Raw genomic sequence first — 20,680 nt, 5'->3', positions numbered from 1 at the left:
ACAGTTGAGAGAGAGAGATAGTGAGGTCAAGGCTGAGCTACAAAAGTCTACAAATCCCAAAACTCCATCGAAGCCAAAGAAGAAGAGGAAGAAAAACTCCATTGTTAGATCTCCGCCAACTAGATTCTGTACCTCCCTGAAATGGACTTTGCAGGGTTTGATCTCGGCGGTTGGAGTTGAAATGCAGCCCAATTTGTTCCCGTTCGGTAGTGTTTTGGGTAATCCCTTTTTGTTCAATGGCGATTTGAGTGAGGGCTTTGAGAGCTCTAGGGTTTTCTTTTTGGTTCCGTTTCTGTTGTCGCAAGGCGGTGGAATGGATTTATCTAAGGTTGGGGAGAAGCTTTTGAGCTCCGTTAGGTCTGCTAGATCGCTTGGTCTTCTTCCTTCTACTTCTGATCGCCCTGAGGTATACTGATTCTCATCAAATTTACGCAATGTGTCATAAATATTTATGTTTATCATTCTTTCTCTTGAATCTTGTTAATTGAGTTTCTGTAGTTTGATGATCAAACTGTTTTAGGCATGGCTTGTTAAGGAATTGAGAATAACGTTGAACGAAATCTTGAAATGAACCTTTTGAATTTAACTATGCTTTTTCATGGGACCTTTTTTAATTAAGCTGCTGGAAATGCACTTAATGTTGTATATCAAGTTGATACTGTCACTACCATAGTGCTGTTAAACCAGGTCTTGAAATTCTTATAGAAAATGAGCCCAACAAGGTATATTTATTATTTACTGAACCCATATTTAATGTTGCAGTTGCCTAGTATCGTGGCTCCAATTTCGTTTTGAGTCATGGTTTACTGAGAGAACTCTTGGTTTGGTCATAATACAGTAGGGCTATGTTCAAAAGAGTAAAAAACTGAATCAACATACTGCTGAGTTACTGAAATTCTATGAGAGATGCTTTGTGGATGGAATGAGTAAAAGTAATAAAACAATATATTGAGAAAGAGGCTAGAATGGTTCTGTTTTAGTTTCTCATTTTTTTGCAATGTTGCATTCCCCCACGGTTTTTTTTTTTTAATTAACTTTTTTTTCTCAGGAAACCTTCATTTATTAGGATTAGTTTGCTGGTGTATTATCTGCTAACTGCAATAGGTTAGAACTCACTACTGAAGCGTAATCCTTTTTATATTTTTAATCAACTAAGGCACAATTAATGTAATTACTTATGAGTAGTTTATAAATTAAATTAGCTGAGAACAAGGTATCCTATAGTTAATATATTTAGGTATTGCAATTTCATTCTGATAATTAAGAATTTTTTTAAAATATCATCTTAATATAATGGTTTTGGCTCAAAATTAAGAGGATTTGTGCACTCTCCTGGGAATTGGTTGGAACAAACACTGGAGTCTTTTGGAATTAGGGAAATATATGCCTTTCCCTACATGTTCTTTTATTTTAATTTCTTATAGTAACATTACTCACAACTTTTTGTCCACGATTGACAAAATAATTGTGAGTTAACCCACAGTAATTTCCCCATTTTTCGGGCCTTATGGTTGGAAAGAAACAATAGGATTTTCCAAGATGTGGAAGATAGTATTTTTTTTATTTTCCATTTGGGAGAGAGTGAAATATTGTGTGGATGTTTGGGTCTTTTTCTTTTTTTATGCTGATTAATGATTGACACCATTTATTGTAATTTAAGCTGCTATCTTTTCATCTTTTATATTATTATACAACTTATCGTTTCTTATACATTTTAAAATTATTGTTGAGGTGCTCCTTGCCCGGGTTCTCACCATTTTTTTAGAAACAGATATTATTATTAAAGGAAGATAATGAAAGTAGAAATATATGGAGAGCAAAATTGTAGAATATGTTTTATTACATAAATAATGAAGTTTTTTTATTCTGCAAATTAAAAGGAAACATCACATAACATAAAAGAAAAACTTAAACCTGCATTGCATGGACAATTACGGAGCTTATGTTTGGACCTGTGGTCATAAGTGGTAGTGTTACCACATTTTTTTCTCAAAAGCATTTTATTAAATATTGAGATAGTATGGAAATCGTCTCTATGATAAATTATATAATTTGTATTTATGTCAAGATACACATGTATTGCAAATCATGTCATGTATACAATCACCTAGGCTGATACATTTGACAATTACTTACTCATTTATTCTAAGAGTTTAAACTTGTCTGTGCATGTTCTCTATTCCTCTCTCTGTGCAGGTTCCACAACGAGCTGCGGCTGCTGCAGCTGTTGCTCGTGCCCTTGCAGGTCTGCCCCCACATCAAAGATATAGCCTGTCATCAAGCTCTGAAGAACTAAGCTCTATATATGGCAGCAGACGTCAGAGTCAAGTAGTGGCAGAACTAGAAGAAGACTTCTATGAAGAGGTGCTACTTTCATAAAATCACTGTATATCATGTTGGATTGATTGTGTTTTGATACTGATTTGGTTATCTGATATACTTATCATTGGATAGCCATATTTTAATATCAAGAACTGGTCATAGGCTACAAAAGTTTATTCACGATACGAGCTTATATTTCCTATGTATATAAGAATTTCAGATACCCTAAGTACAACCTTTACTGTCTTTTGTAAAGTGATAATTAGTGATTACTTGTTGTGTAGTGTCAGATTTCCCCCCTCTGTCTAACACATGCAGCCTTTCTGTTGATGCTAATTCAACCTTAGCAGATATATGCTAATGCTGTGCTGTGTTTTGCAAATCTACACTATTGAGACCCTAGAAAGGTAGCTCAAACGGTCAGACATGTGGCTTTCTCCCACAAGGTCTGAGATTTGAGTCCCTCCCAAGAACCAAAATAGCAATTGTTATAGTTTTCATTTTCTCAAATGTTGTAGTGTTAGGGGTGAAGTCCAGTTTAAAAAAAATTGTGTTGTGATAGTATGGGGCAAATAGTATAACTCCCTCTCTGTATCTCTCCTTTCTTCATCATCACCTATTATGATTCATTATAGGAACATGTACACCCACATACTACAAAGATGGCAAAAGAAACTATTCCCATGTAGCCAGACAAAAATAATAAACTATTCCCAAGTTTCCATGCTTGTTGTTTAGAGTGTTTGGACTATTTGTGCAGTCATATTTTAATTTCTTTTTTATTGTAAGTTTTAAATGAGATGCTCTTGTAAATACATACAAACAGGAGTTTGATCCCATAAGACATATTCTAGAGAATGTTCCGTCTGAAGAAAATGAGCTAGAGTACTTTGAGAAACAGGTACATTTCAATTCCTCTCTCTACATATATTTATATTACTTAATAGTCACAAAGCATTTATTGGTTTTCTCTTCCTTATAAATTTACTTTTTCTAGTTGTATGTCTCTGGAAACTAAATCTATATGTTTCCTGTTATGCTTAACTTTGTATTTGTAAGTCTTTGATGTTTACTAATTTTTTACTTTAAAAAAAAAGAGTGATTGTGGGATGCCTTTTTCGTTGTCGCCTGAGGACTTTATCTTTAAAGTTTGTCACCTATAAACCTTTGAATGATTATGTAAAGATCTCATTTGATGTAATGGTTGAGGTGGGTACCTTGAAATTGTTGGTTGTCTTATACTTTTTTTTTTCTTTTCTATATTAGCTTTATTTTGTATTTTTTATTCTCAGGAGATCTTATCAACCTATTTCTTGACATTCTTCTTGTTTTGTTTCTTGTCCAAAAAAAGAAAATAACAAAACAAATGAAGTAGTTCCATAAACAATATGTTTGTTTTCAAATGAAGTATCAACATATTTTTTGATCTTTGAGTGTTTCAAGTTTGTCAATAATGCTCTTTGTGTTCATGGATTTGAATGTATTATTATAGTCAAATACATTTGTGGTATTAAAGCATTTGATTTTATTTTATATGAAACTTTTCATAGGCTACTCTAAGATTAGCACAACTGGATAGAGTATCAGAGCGGTTGTCTCGACAAGTTATGGAGCATCATGAAGTAATGGGTAAGTCTTTTGTATTTTCCTACATTTGATCACCATTTTCCCACAAGTTTGGTACTATGATAAATTTATATAGAAGATTAAGTTTCAAATGAGATGTTGATACTTACTTTTGGCCAGTGAAGGGTATGAATTTGGTTAGGGAAGTGGAGAAAGACTTAAAGGTTGCGAATGTCATCTGCATGGTAAGTCCTAGTGTGATTTTTCATCCGTACGTGATGAACTTTATATAGTTAAAAACTATGATTGCTTTGCTGGGTGTGTCATTATTAATAGTTTCCATATATGTATATATTTACAGAATGGAAGAAGACATCTTAACTCATCTGTCAATGAGGTTTCAAGAGATCTCATTGTAAATTCCCATTCCAAAAAGAAGCAAGCGTTTCTGGTATATTCCTCTCCCTATAGACGGTAGCAGTCAGTGACAAACCTACCCTAAAATTTGACTTCAAATTTTGTTTTCCTAGAAAATCATGACTATCTCCTAGGATGTCAGTCTTTGTAGAAAGAGTAGTTGTTTCAGAAATGTAAAACTTTGAATTTCTGTAAATCTTAGGACATAGTTCCTGTTCTAACTGAGCTTCGCCATGCATTGGACATGCAAGCAGCACTTGAATCACTTGTTGAGGAAGGAAATTACTGCAAGGTGAGAATTGACTTTTCAGTTGCATTTTATGGTCTACAAGCCTCAATACTCTAGTTCATTTTTGTGGTCACATTGAAGTCTCAATATTTATCATTTATGTGTTTTCTAAAAAATAATTGGGCTAATGTTTGTCATTTTACAGGCTTTTCAGGTTCTATCGGAGTATTTGCAACTCTTAGATAGTTTCTCTGAGCTTTCAGCAGTACAAGAGATGAGCCGTGGAGTAGAGGTGGATATTACACTATTATTATGAACAAGTTCATCGTGGTTCATGTTTCCTTCACTATATTCTTACAAATTTCTAATCATAAGTTGAGTTTTAATAGTTATATTGTTTTAATCCAGGGTTGGCTGGGGAGAACTCTTCAAAACTTGGATTCACTTTTGTTAGGAGTGTGCCAGGAGTTTAATGAACAGAGCTATATTACTGTAAGTATTTTGTTTCTGAAACTAACTATTTTTCCTTCTAGAAAAAGGAAGCTTTAATTGTGAATTTCTCCTTTCAAGCATATTCATATATAACCCGTTAATATTTAGCTATGTCATTACATTCTGAAATATGCGTTTCTTGAAATATTTGATAAGTTAATATTATTAACATGCTAAACAGGTGATTGATGCTTATGCTCTTATTGGTGATATCTCTGGTCTTGCTGAGAAGATACAGAGCTTCTTTTTGCAGGAAGTTCTTTCAGAAACCCACTCTGTATTGAAGGATACTGTGCAGGAGGTGTGCTTGCTACTATTTACTGGAGAAGATTTATGCAATAGCTTTAGCTTTTTTCTTTTCCCTGTTTAATATCTAATGTAGCATGCCCAGATGCCCCATTTCATTTATCTGGCAGATATAGATCAGAAAAGGGAAAGATATGGAGAGCAGCACTTGTATACATTTTTGTTGGTGGAAAAGAGGGGGTTTAGGAACCAAAAAACAAATCATACTTAATGAAAAGATAAAAGAAAATAAGATGAAAAAGATCTTGCACTCGTAGAAATCAGGATTGAAATAACAAACAGCCAAAACAGCAAACCAACAAACTTGCCTGAACCTTTTGACAATGGAAGACAACTGATATTCACTTTTAAATGGTGTCGATAATTTATAATTTAGCTATACTCTGTTTCCCTTAATATACTTATCTTCTTATTGCTTTTTATCTTACAGGATCATGAAGTACATAAACAAAATAATAGGTAGGTTTTGAATTTCTTCTCTTGCTCTCTATTTATATGTATAAACATATATTTTCTTGCAGGAGTATGTGTTAATAATGACTCCTGCTTCTGATTTGCTTCCTGATGTTTTTCTTCTTCTCTCCAGACTCACATATAGTGATCTTTGCCTTCGGATACCTGAATCTAAGTTTAGGCAGAGTTTGTTGAGAACGCTAGCTGTCCTTTTCAGGCTGATGTGCTCCTACAATGAAATTATGGGTTTTCAGCTGGAGAATAAGGTAGAATTTTTATCTTGTTATTACTCACTTGTATTGGTGATTAAATGAGATTCAGTGCCTACATTTTGGCTAGGAAAATTGATATTTCTAATTCTGGGGTCATGTCCCCCTTGCATATAGTCCTTTTCCTTTTATCTATACCCATGGTTTAACCATTGCTTAATGAAAAAACAGAAACAGTCTTTACTGTAGTTTTCACCTTCGCAATTTGGCTTTGATGAATTTCTTCTCCTCGGAAATTGTATCTTAAGTATGAGATTGGTTGGTTGTTTATAATCACTTGGGCAATATCTTCTCATAAGCTAGTTTTTTGGAAGTGAGTTATACTCAAGTGGTTGTAATAAATAGTATCAAAGCCAGTACTCTCTAGTAGGACCCATGCCGCGAAAATGGCGACTTGGGAAAAGCTCAGATCGGGTCACCGTGTGTACATCGGTTCTAAAGAGAGGTGTATTGTTAAATCCCTCATTGACCAAGTATGGAATTGATTGGTGGTTTATAAGTTATAACCACTTTGGCACCCTCCTTTCATAGTCTAGTCATTTGGGTGGTTGATGTTTGTTGTGTTGTCATGCTAACCTCTCTCTCATAGTACTCTTTTTTTTTTTTTTTTTAATTTTTTGTTCTGATTGTTGGGTTGTTTCTCCCTAATTATGTGAGTGAGAAGCCTTTACATTTGTGTTCCAGGATACAGCCAGTCAAACTTCAAATAGTGTGCCAAGGGATAATGATAATTCTAGGAATGCAGGAGAGCTCCAGAAAATGGAGTCAGCTTCTGGAAATTCCTCTAAATTTAATGGCTCTCTTGATCAATCTGTAGATAGAGTTTCTGGTTCATCTTCTGCAGTAGAAGCTACAGGAGTCAAATCTTTATCTGAGGATGCTCAGTCTACAAGTTCCATGCATACAAGTTCAAATGACTCAGTTTATGAAGCTACAAAGGATGATGGGGCAGCATCAACCAGTGGATCTCCGTGGTATTATCTCCGAAAAGATGCTACAGGGTTTGTTTCACAAACCCTTCAAAGAGGACGCAAGAATCTTTGGCAACTCACAACTAGTCGAATATCTGTCCTGCTTTCTTCTTCTGCTGTTTCTTCTGCTAGTATTCACCAATTCTTGAAAAATTATGAAGATCTCAATGTCTTCATCTTGGCTGGGGAAGCATTTTGTGGAGTTGAAGCAGTTGAGTTTAGACAAAAGCTGAAAATTGTGTGTGATAATTATTTCATAGCATTTCACCGGCAGAATATACATGTAAGTTGACTTTTCTTGTTAATACTTGTACCATGCAACATTTATTATGTTACTTGCATGCTATGTGTACAGGTCTCATGATAGGATAGAGTTCGGGCTGGATCATTGAATTTCTATATAATTTTAATTGTTCAGAATTGAAAATTACCACAGTTTATCTTTTGTTTTTTTTCTCAATCTGCAAGACATTGAAGTATTTGTGTATTTCTGATTTCAATAATTTCCAACAATTATTATTTATCATATGATGATTTGTTCACATGATTTACATATATTCTAAATTCAGGCACTTAAAATGGTTTTGGAGAGAGAAAATTGGCTTGTAATGCCACCAGATACAGTGCAGGCAATCAGCTTTGCTGGGCTTGTTGGTGACGGAGCACCTCTACTTGCTACGTCTGATGGCAACTCCAGTCATTCCAGAGTTATTTTTGACAAGTCTGTGAAATCAGTAGATACTGGGTCGAATAAGAGCGGATTTTCTCACTGGGCAATAAATGGAAATCCATTTTTTACTAAACTAGTGCATACTTCCAAAGAAGGTCATTCCAACCAATTTAATGGAGCAGCCTGTAGTGAACTTGGTGGACATGTAAATGATAGTCTTTATGATGAGAAGATATCTCCACGAAAGAGTGACTCAAGTCAATTGAATGGTACTAATTCTATTTTAGAAGAAGAAAATGAAGATCTTCTTGCAGACTTTATCGATGAGGATAGTCAACTCCCAAGTAGAATTTCTAAGCCTAAAGTTCGAAGAAGTCATTCAAGTTTGAAGGATGATGAGTGTGTAGCCCAAACAGGATCATCTATTTGTGTTCTTCGGTGAGATGATGTTTTATATATTTTGGAGAAAATTGCCTCTATTTATGTATCAAAGATGAGTTTCTGGTTTTTTTTTTTTAATATAATGATCTAGTACATTTATCTATCAGATCCATGGATAAGTATGCAAGGCTTATGCAGAAGTTAAAAATAATCAATGTTGAGTTCTTCAAGGTAAGTACCTACTTCAAAGAAAGCCTTTATGGCTTACATGTACTTAGTTAATCCAATGCTTACTGATAGGTTACAAGTCTTTTTCAATTTTCTCTAAAAATTTTCCTGATTTAGTATATTGCTGCAGGGGATATGCCAGTTGTTCGAGTTATTTTTTCATTTTGTATTTGAAACATTTGGTCAACAGAGCAATAATTCAGGTGGAAAAGGTTCGGTTGACTTCATTAGCAGTAAGTGATTTTGTCTCTTCTTTTGCTATTTTTTACACAAACATAATGCTGCTTGTTTAGTCTTGCCCAGCTTCAGTTTTTAGTTTCTTTTGCAAGCTTACTTCTTAGACATCAATTTATCTGTGCAGTATGGCTATTTTTAGTCTGATGCAAGTCACACTGAAAGATCTTATCTTGTGTTATCCAGGTCGACTAAAGATGGCATTATCTAGAATAACACAGGATTGTGACCAGTGGATAAAACCGTCATCCTCTACACAAACATCTCTGACTACATCATTTGCACATGCGGATGTCACACCAAGTCACCCAAATTCAAATTTCGGTCATGCACCAGGAATATCTTTTGGTCTCAAGGTACACAAGCTTATAATATAATACATTGTCAAGTAGACATTTTCATTATCAATACAGTGTTGGTATTTTTAATAAATTTTAAGATTTTTTCATATACTCTTGCTCATTAGATTTAAGACTGCAGTTATGGTATTTAGAGTCAATGCCCGTCATATGTGTGGTTCAATGGTGACCTTTAATGAGCTATATTGATTGCTTGTAATTATGTGAAATTTTGAGATAATGTAGTTAGAGTTTGGTATGTTGTACATGCCCCAAATTATTACATAATCTATAAATTAATTCATGTTGCTTATTCTATTGTGCCATTAGAAAGGGCTTACTAATTGTAAGCCATCCCTTTGGTCTCTATCTTTTGGAGAACAAGATTCCCTTAAGAGCAAGAATAAGTATTGTACAAGACAAATCTGTCATTAGAATATACTTTGTCGCTCAAGTTTTTAACTAGATTTCTTGCTTTCAAAAACACAATAAAAAACAGAAAATTGATGATAAAATGTAGTCACCAAAGTCAAAATAAATTCATGTGCATGTTACTGCAAAATTGTGCTTTCTTCAGGTTAATATAAGCACAAGATTATAAGCAGTTTAAATGGGCCTATAAAGGACATCATTGTTACAATGCAGGAAAGATGTGCAGGTGCTGACACCATATCTCTTATTGCTCGAATGTTGCATAGATCTAAAACCCATCTCCAGTCGATGTTTCTTCAAAGTAATACTGCTGTTGTTGAAGATTTCTACACAAATTTGGTATGTTTTTTTTTTGTCATCTTTTCAATCACTCGAGTTAATTAGAAATTACTGAAAACATTACTTTCATTTTGTTCCTACTTTATATGCTTATTTATAAGAAACGAGTGATGACACCATGATTGATTAATAAAAATTCATCAAGAAAAGGAGGGCAAGCAAACCACCATAACTAAATTGCTACATTTTGTTCCAACTTGAGAAGTCCCTTTTGTAGTAATGTTATCTGAGCCTCACCGGGGTTAGGATTTACAAGGCTTCATGTAGGCTGCCTCTTGCGCAGCCCATAAATCAAAAAGAACTTACTGGTGTTGTGAAAAATGTTTTACCGATATTTTTAACTTCTAGAGTATAATCTTTCTAGATTTTTATAGAGTGATGGATGCAGTCATACTCCCTTAAAATCACCATGCTGATACTTTTCTAATCTATCTTTAGCAATTGCACAATTATCTTCAGTTATAATTGCATTCAAATTATAGTCATGATTTTATTGCTGTGATTTTTTTAGAAAAGTGCCCTAGGAAAGAAAAAGCTCCCCCAATATATAATCTTCTTGGCTTTTTAAAAAAAAAATATATAATCTTCTTGGGTTTTTTTTATTAAAATTAGTTAGTAGTTGCACTAAACTACTTCATTGGCCTGTTATGGTTTCTACCTCCAATTTAGTGAGCCTTTTGTTTTATTTAATCTCTCTCAATGGCTTTCATAACTAGACTGAAAGACTTTGGAAAAAACATTTGTAGACTATTTTATTGAGATGAAATGTATTCTGCTGTTTGTTATGTCAGGTGGATGCTGTACCTGATCTTATAGAGCACATCCACAAGACAACTGCAAGACTATTGCTTCATATTAATGGGTAAAACTTGAAAGCAGATCTCAGTTTTCCTTTTTCTTTTTCCCTCTCTCTTGAATTTAAGTAGCAAAGTAAAAGAATACAAAAATTAAAAAAAAAGAAAGAAAGTAGATTTAAAGTCTTGCCCTCTATGGTGGGTGCGGGTGCTTTGAGCTGCTATTAGGGCAGTTAGCCACTTATCCTGTTAATAGCAAATTCTTTTTATTAATGACATTGCAGATATGTCGATCGGATTTCTAATGCAAAGTGGGAAGTAAAAGAGCTTGGGCTTGAGCATAATGGGTTAGTTTCCCTTCAAAGTCCCTAACTTTTAAGTTAACTATTTTGCTGAATGTTATTATCCATAAACCTAGATTCAGTATGTTCCCTGTAACATTTGGTCAGAGATATTTTCTTGATAAAACATATTATATTCCTCTCCAAGTCTTCATCAAATGATGGTTCTATACTTTGTATCTCGAGTTTGCCTTCAATATTCAAAGATGCATCGTAGTCATTTAAGCTAGACTGCTGCAGTTGTGAAATGGTCTGAAACTTTTCAGGGGTGCTCTGTTCTATCTCTCTCTCTCTCTCTCTTTTTTGCTTTCTTTTCCTTCCCTACCTGCAACTGTGAATAAGAGCTGGATTATAATTTATACAATGTGAACTTTGAGTGCAATTATTTATAAATTATTTCAACCTGCAACCTTTACATTTTTTTTAAGAATATGTGCTCCTGAATTTATCTGTATATGTATGCACAATTTTTCAAGTAGTCTGACATTAGTTTTTGATTAAATAGGTATGTTGATTTGTTGTTGGGAGAGTTTAAGCACTATAAGACTAGGCTCACTCATGGTGGAATTCGCAAGGAGGTAATACTTTATACTGAATAGATTGGCCTGTCATTGATACACAAGTTTTCTTAAAATGGCTTCTCAAGTTGGTACACTTGTGGTGTATGTTATGTCCCAACTTATTAAGCCACTATCCTTGATGTGACATGTTCAGTAATCTCCCTTGGCTTGTCTTTTTTTCACCCCTATTTTTTAATGGTTTTCAAATGTCTCTGAACAACTATTTTATCTCTATACAAAAGCGCTGTAGTGATGCTTTGTCAAGAAGGTTCTAATGGAATAACTGTTTCTGCAAGTGTAGCTTCAAGACCTCCTTTCAGAATATGGAATTGAAATAATCGCTGAAACACTAGTTGAAGGTCTATCACGCGTGAAGAGATGTACTGATGAAGGACGGGCTCTAATGTCATTGGATCTTCAGGTCATTTATGGAAGCACATCTTTTCGAGTTCCTTGCATCTTGTTTCAATACAATCTTAAGCTTCTTAGTTTTGTTCTATTCCTTTCAGGTCTTGATCAACGGACTGCAACATATTGTCCCGGTAAATGTGAAGCCCAAGTTCCATATAGTCGAAACCTTTATTAAGGTAACCTCACAAGTATAGAGTAGTATAAAGTACCAAATCTTATATGATTATTTTCAAGCACACGTCACTTTGTTGGATGTGGTAATTTTGATGATTGCTTCTCTTTCAACTTCTAAAACAGGCGTACTACCTTCCCGAAACTGAATATGTGCACTGGTCACGAGCCCACCCGGTAAGAAAGAAATCCCATGGTTGCAAATGCTTACCGTTGAACTCTTTTCATCAACCTGATATGATTTGTAATTTTCTTTTATATATGTAGGAATACACAAAAAACCAAATTATAGGACTGGTCAACCTTGTTGCCACAATGAAAGGTTGGAAGAGAAAAACCAGGTTGGAAATATTAGAAAGGATCGAGTGAGCTGTGATCGGATATGGCTTCTGACTGATGATATAACTATGCAAGGTTTCAACCATACAAAGTAGTCTCACATTGTGCTCCTGCTTTCCATTCTTTCGACCTCTTTGTTTCGATTTGTTTACTTTCATTTTTATCTTTTTCGAGGTTTGTATATTTGATGGGTATTTTGATTTCCCTCAACTCTGTAGAATATGATTTCAAGGTTGTATATTTCTCCCCAGAATGTAATATATGGTCCTCCTCGAGTGAAGCATCGGATGTAATTTTGAATTAAAGAAAAGCACTACCAAAATAATGGAGTATATCTGATGAGAAAAATAGTGAAAATAATTTCATAAATCCATTCAAGTTCAGTTTGCACGGCAAGATGAACTTTTTTTTTATCTCTTTCGACTGTCGTATACATAATCTCCAATTTCTGAATCAATTAATATTTTCAAAATTTGATCACTGTTCAATCAAGAACTTGCTACTTTGGAATGTTTTCTTCCATAGAAAATGTTGTGTTAAAATGAAACAACATTCAAATTCATTACCAATAGTTTGCATTGTAGAGAGAATTAAATACTGAATTATAATGATAATTATGATTACAAAGTTAAATGGGTCATCACAAATTGATAGTATTGGAAAATAGTAAAAGATCTCTGCTTCTTCTTTCTATCATTTCATCAATAATTGGTTCAACTGAAAAAGTAAAGTATATATACTCTTATGGTTTTCCTTTTTTTGTTTTAAATTTTATTTATGAATTCTCTCTCCACATTATTGCTGTGATTGCAGCTCTGCCTTTGTACCTATCTTCTCACCAATCCCTTTCAAATGTCCCATTTCTTTTGACTGTTTTAGAATGATATCTACCTTGGAGAGTTTGTAATGTGACTCAACATGTCTAAAGCTACACAGGGTTGATCCACAGGCACCTGTAGAGACATAGTCAAAACAAAAAACATTAAATTCAAACGAAGATATGAACCCCATCATAATACCAAGAAGAAAGAAAAAAAGTGAGAGATTGCCATGCCATGATCCATATTCAATATATTTGATCCTTATGACAACATGAAGTGCAGCGAGTTAAGATTCTGAGTCTGACTGACATTAAATAATTTTGGACACTGTCCACACGAGTGGTAATAGTAATAGTAATAGTAGAGTAGAGTAGATTGGACAGTGAATCAGTCAAGTCTTTTCTTTTATTGGACTAGTCTGCTGTACTTTCTTAATCAATGCCTGAGAATGAGATTAGACCCTGCATATGCATACCTCATCACTACTCTCTCTCACATATAATTATCACTGACACTTATCACCAATGCATAATGCATGCAAGTCATATAATATTTATAGAATATGGGCTGTAGCCTAGCCCATAGGCCACTCCACTCCTAAACAGAGTGAGTGAGAGTGTGGGCCTTACCTATGTAGAGATATTTCATCACCCTGGCTTGGTCATTGGTCATAAATATATGTGCACCATGGTCTTGAAGAAACAATAATTGATAAAGGTGACAAAAAATTTACAATTTTTAAATTCCACCATTGATGGTATTACTGTAGTTTGTTTTTTATAATGGCTAGTTGTTTTTGTAGTGTTCGGTATATATATATATATAAATATGTGGATTTTTTTATCGGGTTTCACTTTTAATACTTACTCTTAATATTTATCGACTCTTGAAAAATTTTCGGGGTAATATTTTTTTATAGTCGTGTATATTATAGCTATTTAGAGCATTCTGTAAATTTTCAAAAAATTCCGAGTAGTTTATAATACTGAAAACTTGGTTCAAACATATTAATTTCCACGCGCATAACAAAAATTAGTCACGTGTGCAACAACATATTTGAACCAAATTTTTGGTATTGTAAACTATTCGGAATTTTCTGAAAATCGCACTGATGCTCTAAATAGCTACAATATACACGGTCATAAAAAAAATTACACCAACAACTGTTCAAAAATCAAAAATACTGATAGTCCTACCGATAGGACTTAAAGTAAAACTCTATAAAAAAAATTGTCCTATATATATATATGGTTGTGGTAATTGCATTTGTGATGAAATGAAAGGCACCGAGGATTACTGATAAATTTAGCATTGTATTGTTGTATTTTAAGATACTTGGTGATAAGACTAACTATTATTGTACATGTGACAGTACATCATTACTTTCATATTCAATAAATACCACTTATATAATGTATAGTAGGCAGTCTCAACAAGTTTCTTATTCATTACCATCTATTTTAGGTTCTACATAAAGAGTTCCCCCAGTAAGTTCTACCCTCTCTTATCTTTATTTTCTCCCTAAAATATTGTAGTGTGTTGATTAAATAATACTAATTATTGTTTGATTTGAAGGTGGTGGGGAGACTAAGACTCCAACATTTCTCTACTATATTCTTCAAAATATATCCTTATTCTTTCCAACATCATTTATTTTATTTACATCAAAATTTACAGTGAAGAAAATAAAAAATATAAAAAAACTATTTAGATAATTAGTTTAAAAGAACTATTGCATGATAATTTTAATAATTTTCTCTATAATTATAAAAAATTCTCTATTTTATGTACCTTGTATACATCAGTTTCTCTATAAATTTCTTTAAATGATTTAAATATTATATCTTTAAATATTTTTATTAAATAAAATAATAAAAAACTAATAGATCTAGAAAACGAGAAAGAAAAGTGAATAAAAAATGAAGGAAAATGTTTAAAGAAGCTCTAAAAATTCTATGTGTAGAGAAGATGCAAAATAAAGAATAGGTTTAAAAGAGGTGAATTTAATTAAGTTTCTTTAAATTTTTAATGTAGTAGATCTTTTAAAGGAGCTACTATGAGTGTTCTAAGAGAACATATGAACTCACATTGAGATATTTTTGTGACAGTCTTTCCATGCATGGGAGAGGACTTTTAGTAGAGGTACCTCATGGTTGCATTATTGTTTGTTGTTTTCATCTTATTGTGGGGTAGATTGGTTACAGACACTCAATTGCTATAAACAGATCCTTCTAACCTATTTTGGGATTCAAAGGTACAACAAGCTATATATATATATATATAATACTGATGAGCCTGTACTACTCTCCCTTTTTTGTTTCCTCCTCTCTATAAAATGAAAATTACCTTAGAAAAAAGTCAGGTGAAATGTTGCAATCTCTTATCATATGATATCTTGAATGAGTATTTTTCAATTTTTTAATATAATATATTGTGTAAAAATATATAGGGGTATATAATTTGTAGAAAAAAGTAAAATTTATCCATTAAAAAACTTGGAATTTCTTTAGAAAGAAAAAGGAAGGACTTGATTGTAAAAAAAATTCTGAAGGTATTTCTCTTAAAAGTCCTATAATCTAGACTGCTTTCAGGATTTGCTATATCTCTGAGTTATTCCACAAGTAAACTGAAATATGTTATGTTTTTTTTTTAGAATGACTGTTTCCAAACATAAATTCACACCATGAAAGACATCTCAACTATTTTGTTTTCTAGTCATAAATGATTCAAATGGTTGTCAAGATAGTTCAAAGTCCTTTTCTTTCTTTTTGTTCCTTGGCTTGTAAGGGTTAAAAGGTTTAAGTATAGTGGATAAGAAGAAAAATAATATTTGTTGAGTGGTATTGTGATGGAAAGTTGACTTACAAAGTGACCTGCTCCAAGTATCCAATAGAAGTGGAAGTTTTTGTATGATGAAATAAACCCTTTGGTGGGTCCTGCTTTGCCACAATAGAGAGGAGTTCTATCCTTGCTCAAGAATGTTTGGAGTCCTTCCCACCTAAAAAGTTGAATATATTTAGCAACAAACCACTAACACATATAAATATAGGGGGAATATGCTTTTTGGCTCTTTTTTATGTTCCCGACGACTCTGTGAACAATTTTCGATGCGATATTTTTATAACTATGTATATTGTAGTTATTTAGATTGTAGTTATTTAGAGCATCCTGTAAATTTTCAAAAAATTTCGAATAATTTCCAATACCGAAAACTAAGTTCAAACATATTGATTCTCACGCGCATAAAAAAATTAGTCACGCATGCAACAATCTAGTTTGAAATTAGTTTTCGACATTATAAATTATTTGCATGATGCTCTAAATTACTACAATATACACGGTCATAAAAAAAATTACACCGAACACTATTCACGAATCAAGAATACACAAGAGCCCCATCGGCTCCGCCCATGGAGACAATAGATTTTTCCTATAAATATATATAGAGAGAGAGAGAGAGAAAGAGGGAATACTTGAGCTTCTTAACCCAAGCTTCCGTCCCCTTGGTTGCACAAATGAGATCAAGCTGCAATCACCGACCAAAATTATCTCACAAGTAAAAGCCATCAGGGCTGTTTGGTACGGGGTAAAGTGAAGATGAGAATGTAAATCTAAAACACTTATCATGTTTGCTTCAAATTTTTAAGGATTAAAATTAATAATTTTCGTGAACCCCACATATATTTTAAAGGTAAAGTGAATTATTTTATACACTTAAATTTAACATCCCTCGTTAGAGTTAAACCTGTACCCACTTCTACATAGCATGAACACGTGTCAACCGGACTTAGGTGTATTTTTCTTATTGGACCATGTGCTCAAAAAAATGAGTGTATAATGACATTTTGAGTACAAGACCCAATAAAGAAGAGCCACCTAATCCGAAATAGTCTTGTCCTTCACCAAGAGTTTTTCCCTATGATTTACAATCATAAAAATATTTGAATACACTCTGTCACCTTTTTTATTTCCTATTATCCAAATCAAACTCCCCTGTTTGGTTACAATTTTTTTTTTATATGGTTTGGATCAAATCCAAAAATGGTAACATCACAAGTGGGATGGTCCAAATGGATTCAACCCACTTTCTAAAGACTAACCAATCAACTTATCGTTCGTGGGGTCATCTATATTCAACTAAGTCATCCATAGATATAGTGAAAAAACCTAAGAAAATAACTTACTTGTCCATTGTATATAGTCACATTGACCCCTTTGGCAAGGAGTTGGTCGACCTGTGTGAAAGAGAATCAGCTTAAAATTTAATACAAAAATTGGAAAATAGGAAAGTGTGGAAGACAACTAGACAACATAATTAGCTAAACAGAGTACGGAATCATGTGAGCTAAAATGGTTGGGAAACAGGTCGGAATCATGTGAGCTAAAATGGTTGGGAAACAGGTCAGTAGGGGCCTAAATAGTAAGGAAGGTATAAAACTCCTTTTTAAAAAAAGGAAAAGAAAAGTATAAAACATAATTAAGCTAGCTAGATAATAAAGTTTCATGTGAACCAAAATGATTAGAAGATAGTAACATTGCAATATACTATCTTTTTCTTTTTTGGTTTCTTTCCAATAAAATGACTAATAATATCAATAGAAGAAGAAAGAAAAAAGTAGGATTTACTTTCAATTATTCTCTTCTCATTTGGTGGCCAGCAAGTCAATCTGTATTAAAAGTCTATTTGAAATTTTGGCCCATGAGTGATATAATTCTTCCTCTTTCCCACCAATATATATATAAAGTAGAATTCGAGTTTCACTTTAAGTCCTGCGCTCTCAGTATTTACAATCTGTGAATAGTTTTCGGTACAATTTTTTTTTATGACTATGTATATCGTAGCTATTTAGAGCATCCAGCAAATTTTCAAAAAATTCCGAATAGTTTACAGTACCGAAAACTAGGTTCAAACATGTTGCACGCATGAATAATTTTTTTTATATGTGTAGAAAATAACATGTTTGAACCTAATTTTCGGTACTGAAAACAATTCGAATTTTTTTGAAAATTTGCAGAATACTCTAAATAGCTACAATATACACAATCATAACAAAAAATCAAACAAAAAACTGTTTACGAGTCGAGAAACACTGAAAGCTTTACCGATAGCCTCTTTATAAAATTTGTCTTATATATATATATATTTATATAATTTCATAGCTTTTACAAACTTTGCAAAATTACCTCATCAATCCTTGGTCTCATGAAATCTCCTTGCAGAGCCACAAATACACCATCAGATTGTCCTCCCCACCTGTCAACCAATCACAATTTTCTTATCTCAACTTTTGTACTCTTCTATAATTTTAAAAAAGATAAATTAAAGTACAAATACTCACGTTACATTTTCTGGGATAATCCTAAGCTTCTTTTTAATGGCACCATTCATCAAATCACCAAGATCATCATCACCACCAGGTGTAGATCTCAATACGCCAAGATATCTTGAGTATCTCTTGGTTGCAATCTCTTTCGACAATTCAAGTGCTGTTGAGGATGAGACTATGTCCATTCCTGAATCCAATAGAAAGTTATAAAAGTCCTGAAAATTATAGAGAAAAATGAGGTCATGTCATAATGTCATACAAATGATTCACATTTATATTGTCAACTACTTAATAGTAAACCATAAATATAGTGGGAAAGAAAATCTAAACAGATTTCAGTACCACTCCATTGCTGTTAGAGCTTATAACCCCTTCAAGTGAACTCCATGAATCAGTTGCTTCCTCATACTGACCCTGCTGAATTTGTTGCTTAATCTTCTCAGATAAACTGTTTTGTAAATTGGGGTTTTTGTTAGATATCTGAAAATCTTTTCCAAATTCAATTTTTGTTTTCTAGTTTTGATTTCTGTTCAAGGAAAAAGCATACCTTTCTGACAGTTTCAATCCATTGTCATCAAGCCTTGAGACATCTTTGAGAAGAGGACCCCAAGAAAACTGTAGTTTTCATCAAAGCACATTGAGAGGACTTGAAATATTCCCAGTGTAAAATCAAAAAAGAAAAGACAAACATTTTCATGGAAAATTCAGATCACAACTTTACCACAAAATCTTCAGGAGATATCCAACTGTCTCCCAATGCAACTCCTGCACATTGAATTTGAACCCCAGCATAAATATAAACTATTTCGTACAACTCACAAAACACGAATAATGTAGTGTAGATTCTTGGTAAAGATTGATTATGAGAATTGAATTTTGCCTCCAAGTTTAAGTTTCAATTTCCCAGCTTCAATGGCTTTTAGAGCAGACAAGGCAAGAGTAACTGCAAATTTGCCTCCATAAGATTCAGCCACAATGAAAAGAGGACTCTTTTGAAGCTTCTCATTTCCATTAAAGAGCTTCTCCAACAATGTGGTTAGATCATCTCCTGCTTCTACATCATTTTTCACAAACAGCTTTCTGTCCTCCACAAAACTGTAACCTGTTCCAACTGGATTGTCCTAAATATCACACCAAAAAAAAAAGAATTAAAATTCATATTTCAATACTAATTTTCATAGTAACTTAAACCAAAATCTCACTTACAACGAATAAGAGATCTGCTTTTTGTAGCCAAGTCGAATTCCTTGCCTTCAAGTTTGTGTCTAATGGCCCAACCTCTTCAAAATTCCCAATCCCAACTCCTGAAGCTCCCTTTTTTCTCGAGAAACAAACAAAGAAACAGATTCACATGCTAATATGGGTATTCAAAACTGAAGCATCCAATACAGATGAAACTCTTTTCTCGAGACACTAACAGATTCAGATACATATGGCTTAGATGGTGAAAAAGATATCATAAATGAAGCATTTAATACACACATACATATATACAAACACATCACAAACATTCTTATATATATTTGATATGTGAGATCTTACAGGTCCACCTTGAAGCCAGAGAACAATAGGCCAAGGCTTGGAGGGATCCTCAACTCTATAGGGACTCTTGTAAAGCCACCAGAACATGTGGGCTTCTGAGAAAATTATTAACACGCAATTCAATTATCAAAAGGAACCAAAAAAAAAAATAAAAGTCCACTTTTTCTGACCCAGAAAAGAAAATGAAGAAAAGAGTAAAAAATGAAACGACTTTGAAAGAAAAAATGGCTTACTGGGTCTGACTTCAACATAACCCCACTCCTCAGAATCGTCTTGGGTTCTCGTCGGAATTTTTCTTCCGCCATGAATGAGTGGAAGAAAGCAGAGACTAAACATCACTACAAAAGCTAACATCTTCTCCATTTTTGATCCAAAAAGATGACAAAACCAGAGAAAATGACAACCACCTATGAGCTTTTTGCTGTTACTAACAAAACTATGTATCTATATCTATATATATACACATATATATGTATGTATATGTGTGTACTCTGTTACTGAAACTACAAGAAGGCTTAAACCTTTTTTTACGTTACAAAGTAACAGAGTAACATAGGAGAGGAGCATATTATATACCATGGAATGAGGTGTACTGGATTTTTTTTTCTTTTAATACTTAATTTTTAAATTGCTATAAATAAATAATTATCACAAATGACTGTTTTCTTTTAACTACTTGTTAATTAGTTGCATTAAATTTAACCTAATTATATTGGTTTATTAATGG

At 33.3% G+C, this 20,680-nt stretch overlaps 2 protein-coding genes across 3 annotated transcripts; one reads left to right on the top strand and one right to left on the bottom strand.

Annotated features, from left to right (window-relative positions):
• LOC133816878 (uncharacterized) lies at positions 1-12,634 on the top strand. Of its 2 annotated transcripts, XM_062249199.1 has the most exons (25): positions 1-406; positions 2,197-2,364; positions 3,149-3,223; positions 3,873-3,951; positions 4,069-4,133; positions 4,250-4,339; positions 4,508-4,597; positions 4,740-4,826; positions 4,943-5,026; positions 5,208-5,327; positions 5,763-5,791; positions 5,919-6,051; positions 6,739-7,308; positions 7,595-8,133; positions 8,244-8,307; positions 8,435-8,537; positions 8,725-8,894; positions 9,522-9,647; positions 10,439-10,509; positions 10,726-10,788; positions 11,288-11,360; positions 11,644-11,763; positions 11,852-11,929; positions 12,051-12,101; positions 12,192-12,634. In XM_062249199.1, the coding sequence occupies exons 1-25, from the start codon at positions 182-184 to the stop codon at positions 12,291-12,293; spliced, it is 3,375 nt and encodes a 1,124-aa protein (XP_062105183.1). In that variant the 5' UTR covers positions 1-181; the 3' UTR covers positions 12,294-12,634. The 2 variants fall into 2 exon arrangements, with proteins under 2 accessions (XP_062105183.1, XP_062105184.1); XM_062249200.1 differs by lacking the exons at positions 1-406; positions 2,197-2,364 and having other exon boundaries at positions 3,182-3,223; positions 4,074-4,133.
• A 207-nt stretch (positions 12,635-12,841) lies between these two features.
• LOC133816877 (serine carboxypeptidase-like 51) lies at positions 12,842-20,403 on the bottom strand. The gene is made up of 13 exons (XM_062249198.1): positions 20,187-20,403; positions 19,954-20,048; positions 19,618-19,725; positions 19,292-19,532; positions 19,133-19,176; positions 18,959-19,026; positions 18,754-18,859; positions 18,424-18,626; positions 18,269-18,338; positions 17,269-17,319; positions 16,558-16,610; positions 15,950-16,082; positions 12,842-13,216 (listed from the first exon to the last, which is right to left on the bottom strand). Exons 1-13 carry the CDS (start codon positions 20,314-20,316, stop codon positions 13,151-13,153), a joined length of 1,368 nt encoding a protein of 455 aa, XP_062105182.1. The 5' UTR covers positions 20,317-20,403; the 3' UTR covers positions 12,842-13,150.
• Between the last annotated feature and the right edge of the window lie 277 nt (positions 20,404-20,680).

Source organism: Humulus lupulus, chromosome 2 (genome assembly GCF_963169125.1).
Source record: "Humulus lupulus chromosome 2, drHumLupu1.1, whole genome shotgun sequence".
Taxonomy (NCBI): Eukaryota; Viridiplantae; Streptophyta; class Magnoliopsida; order Rosales; family Cannabaceae; genus Humulus; species Humulus lupulus.
The sequence above is the reverse complement of the archived record's forward strand: the minus strand, read 5'-3'. Positions and strand labels throughout refer to the sequence as shown.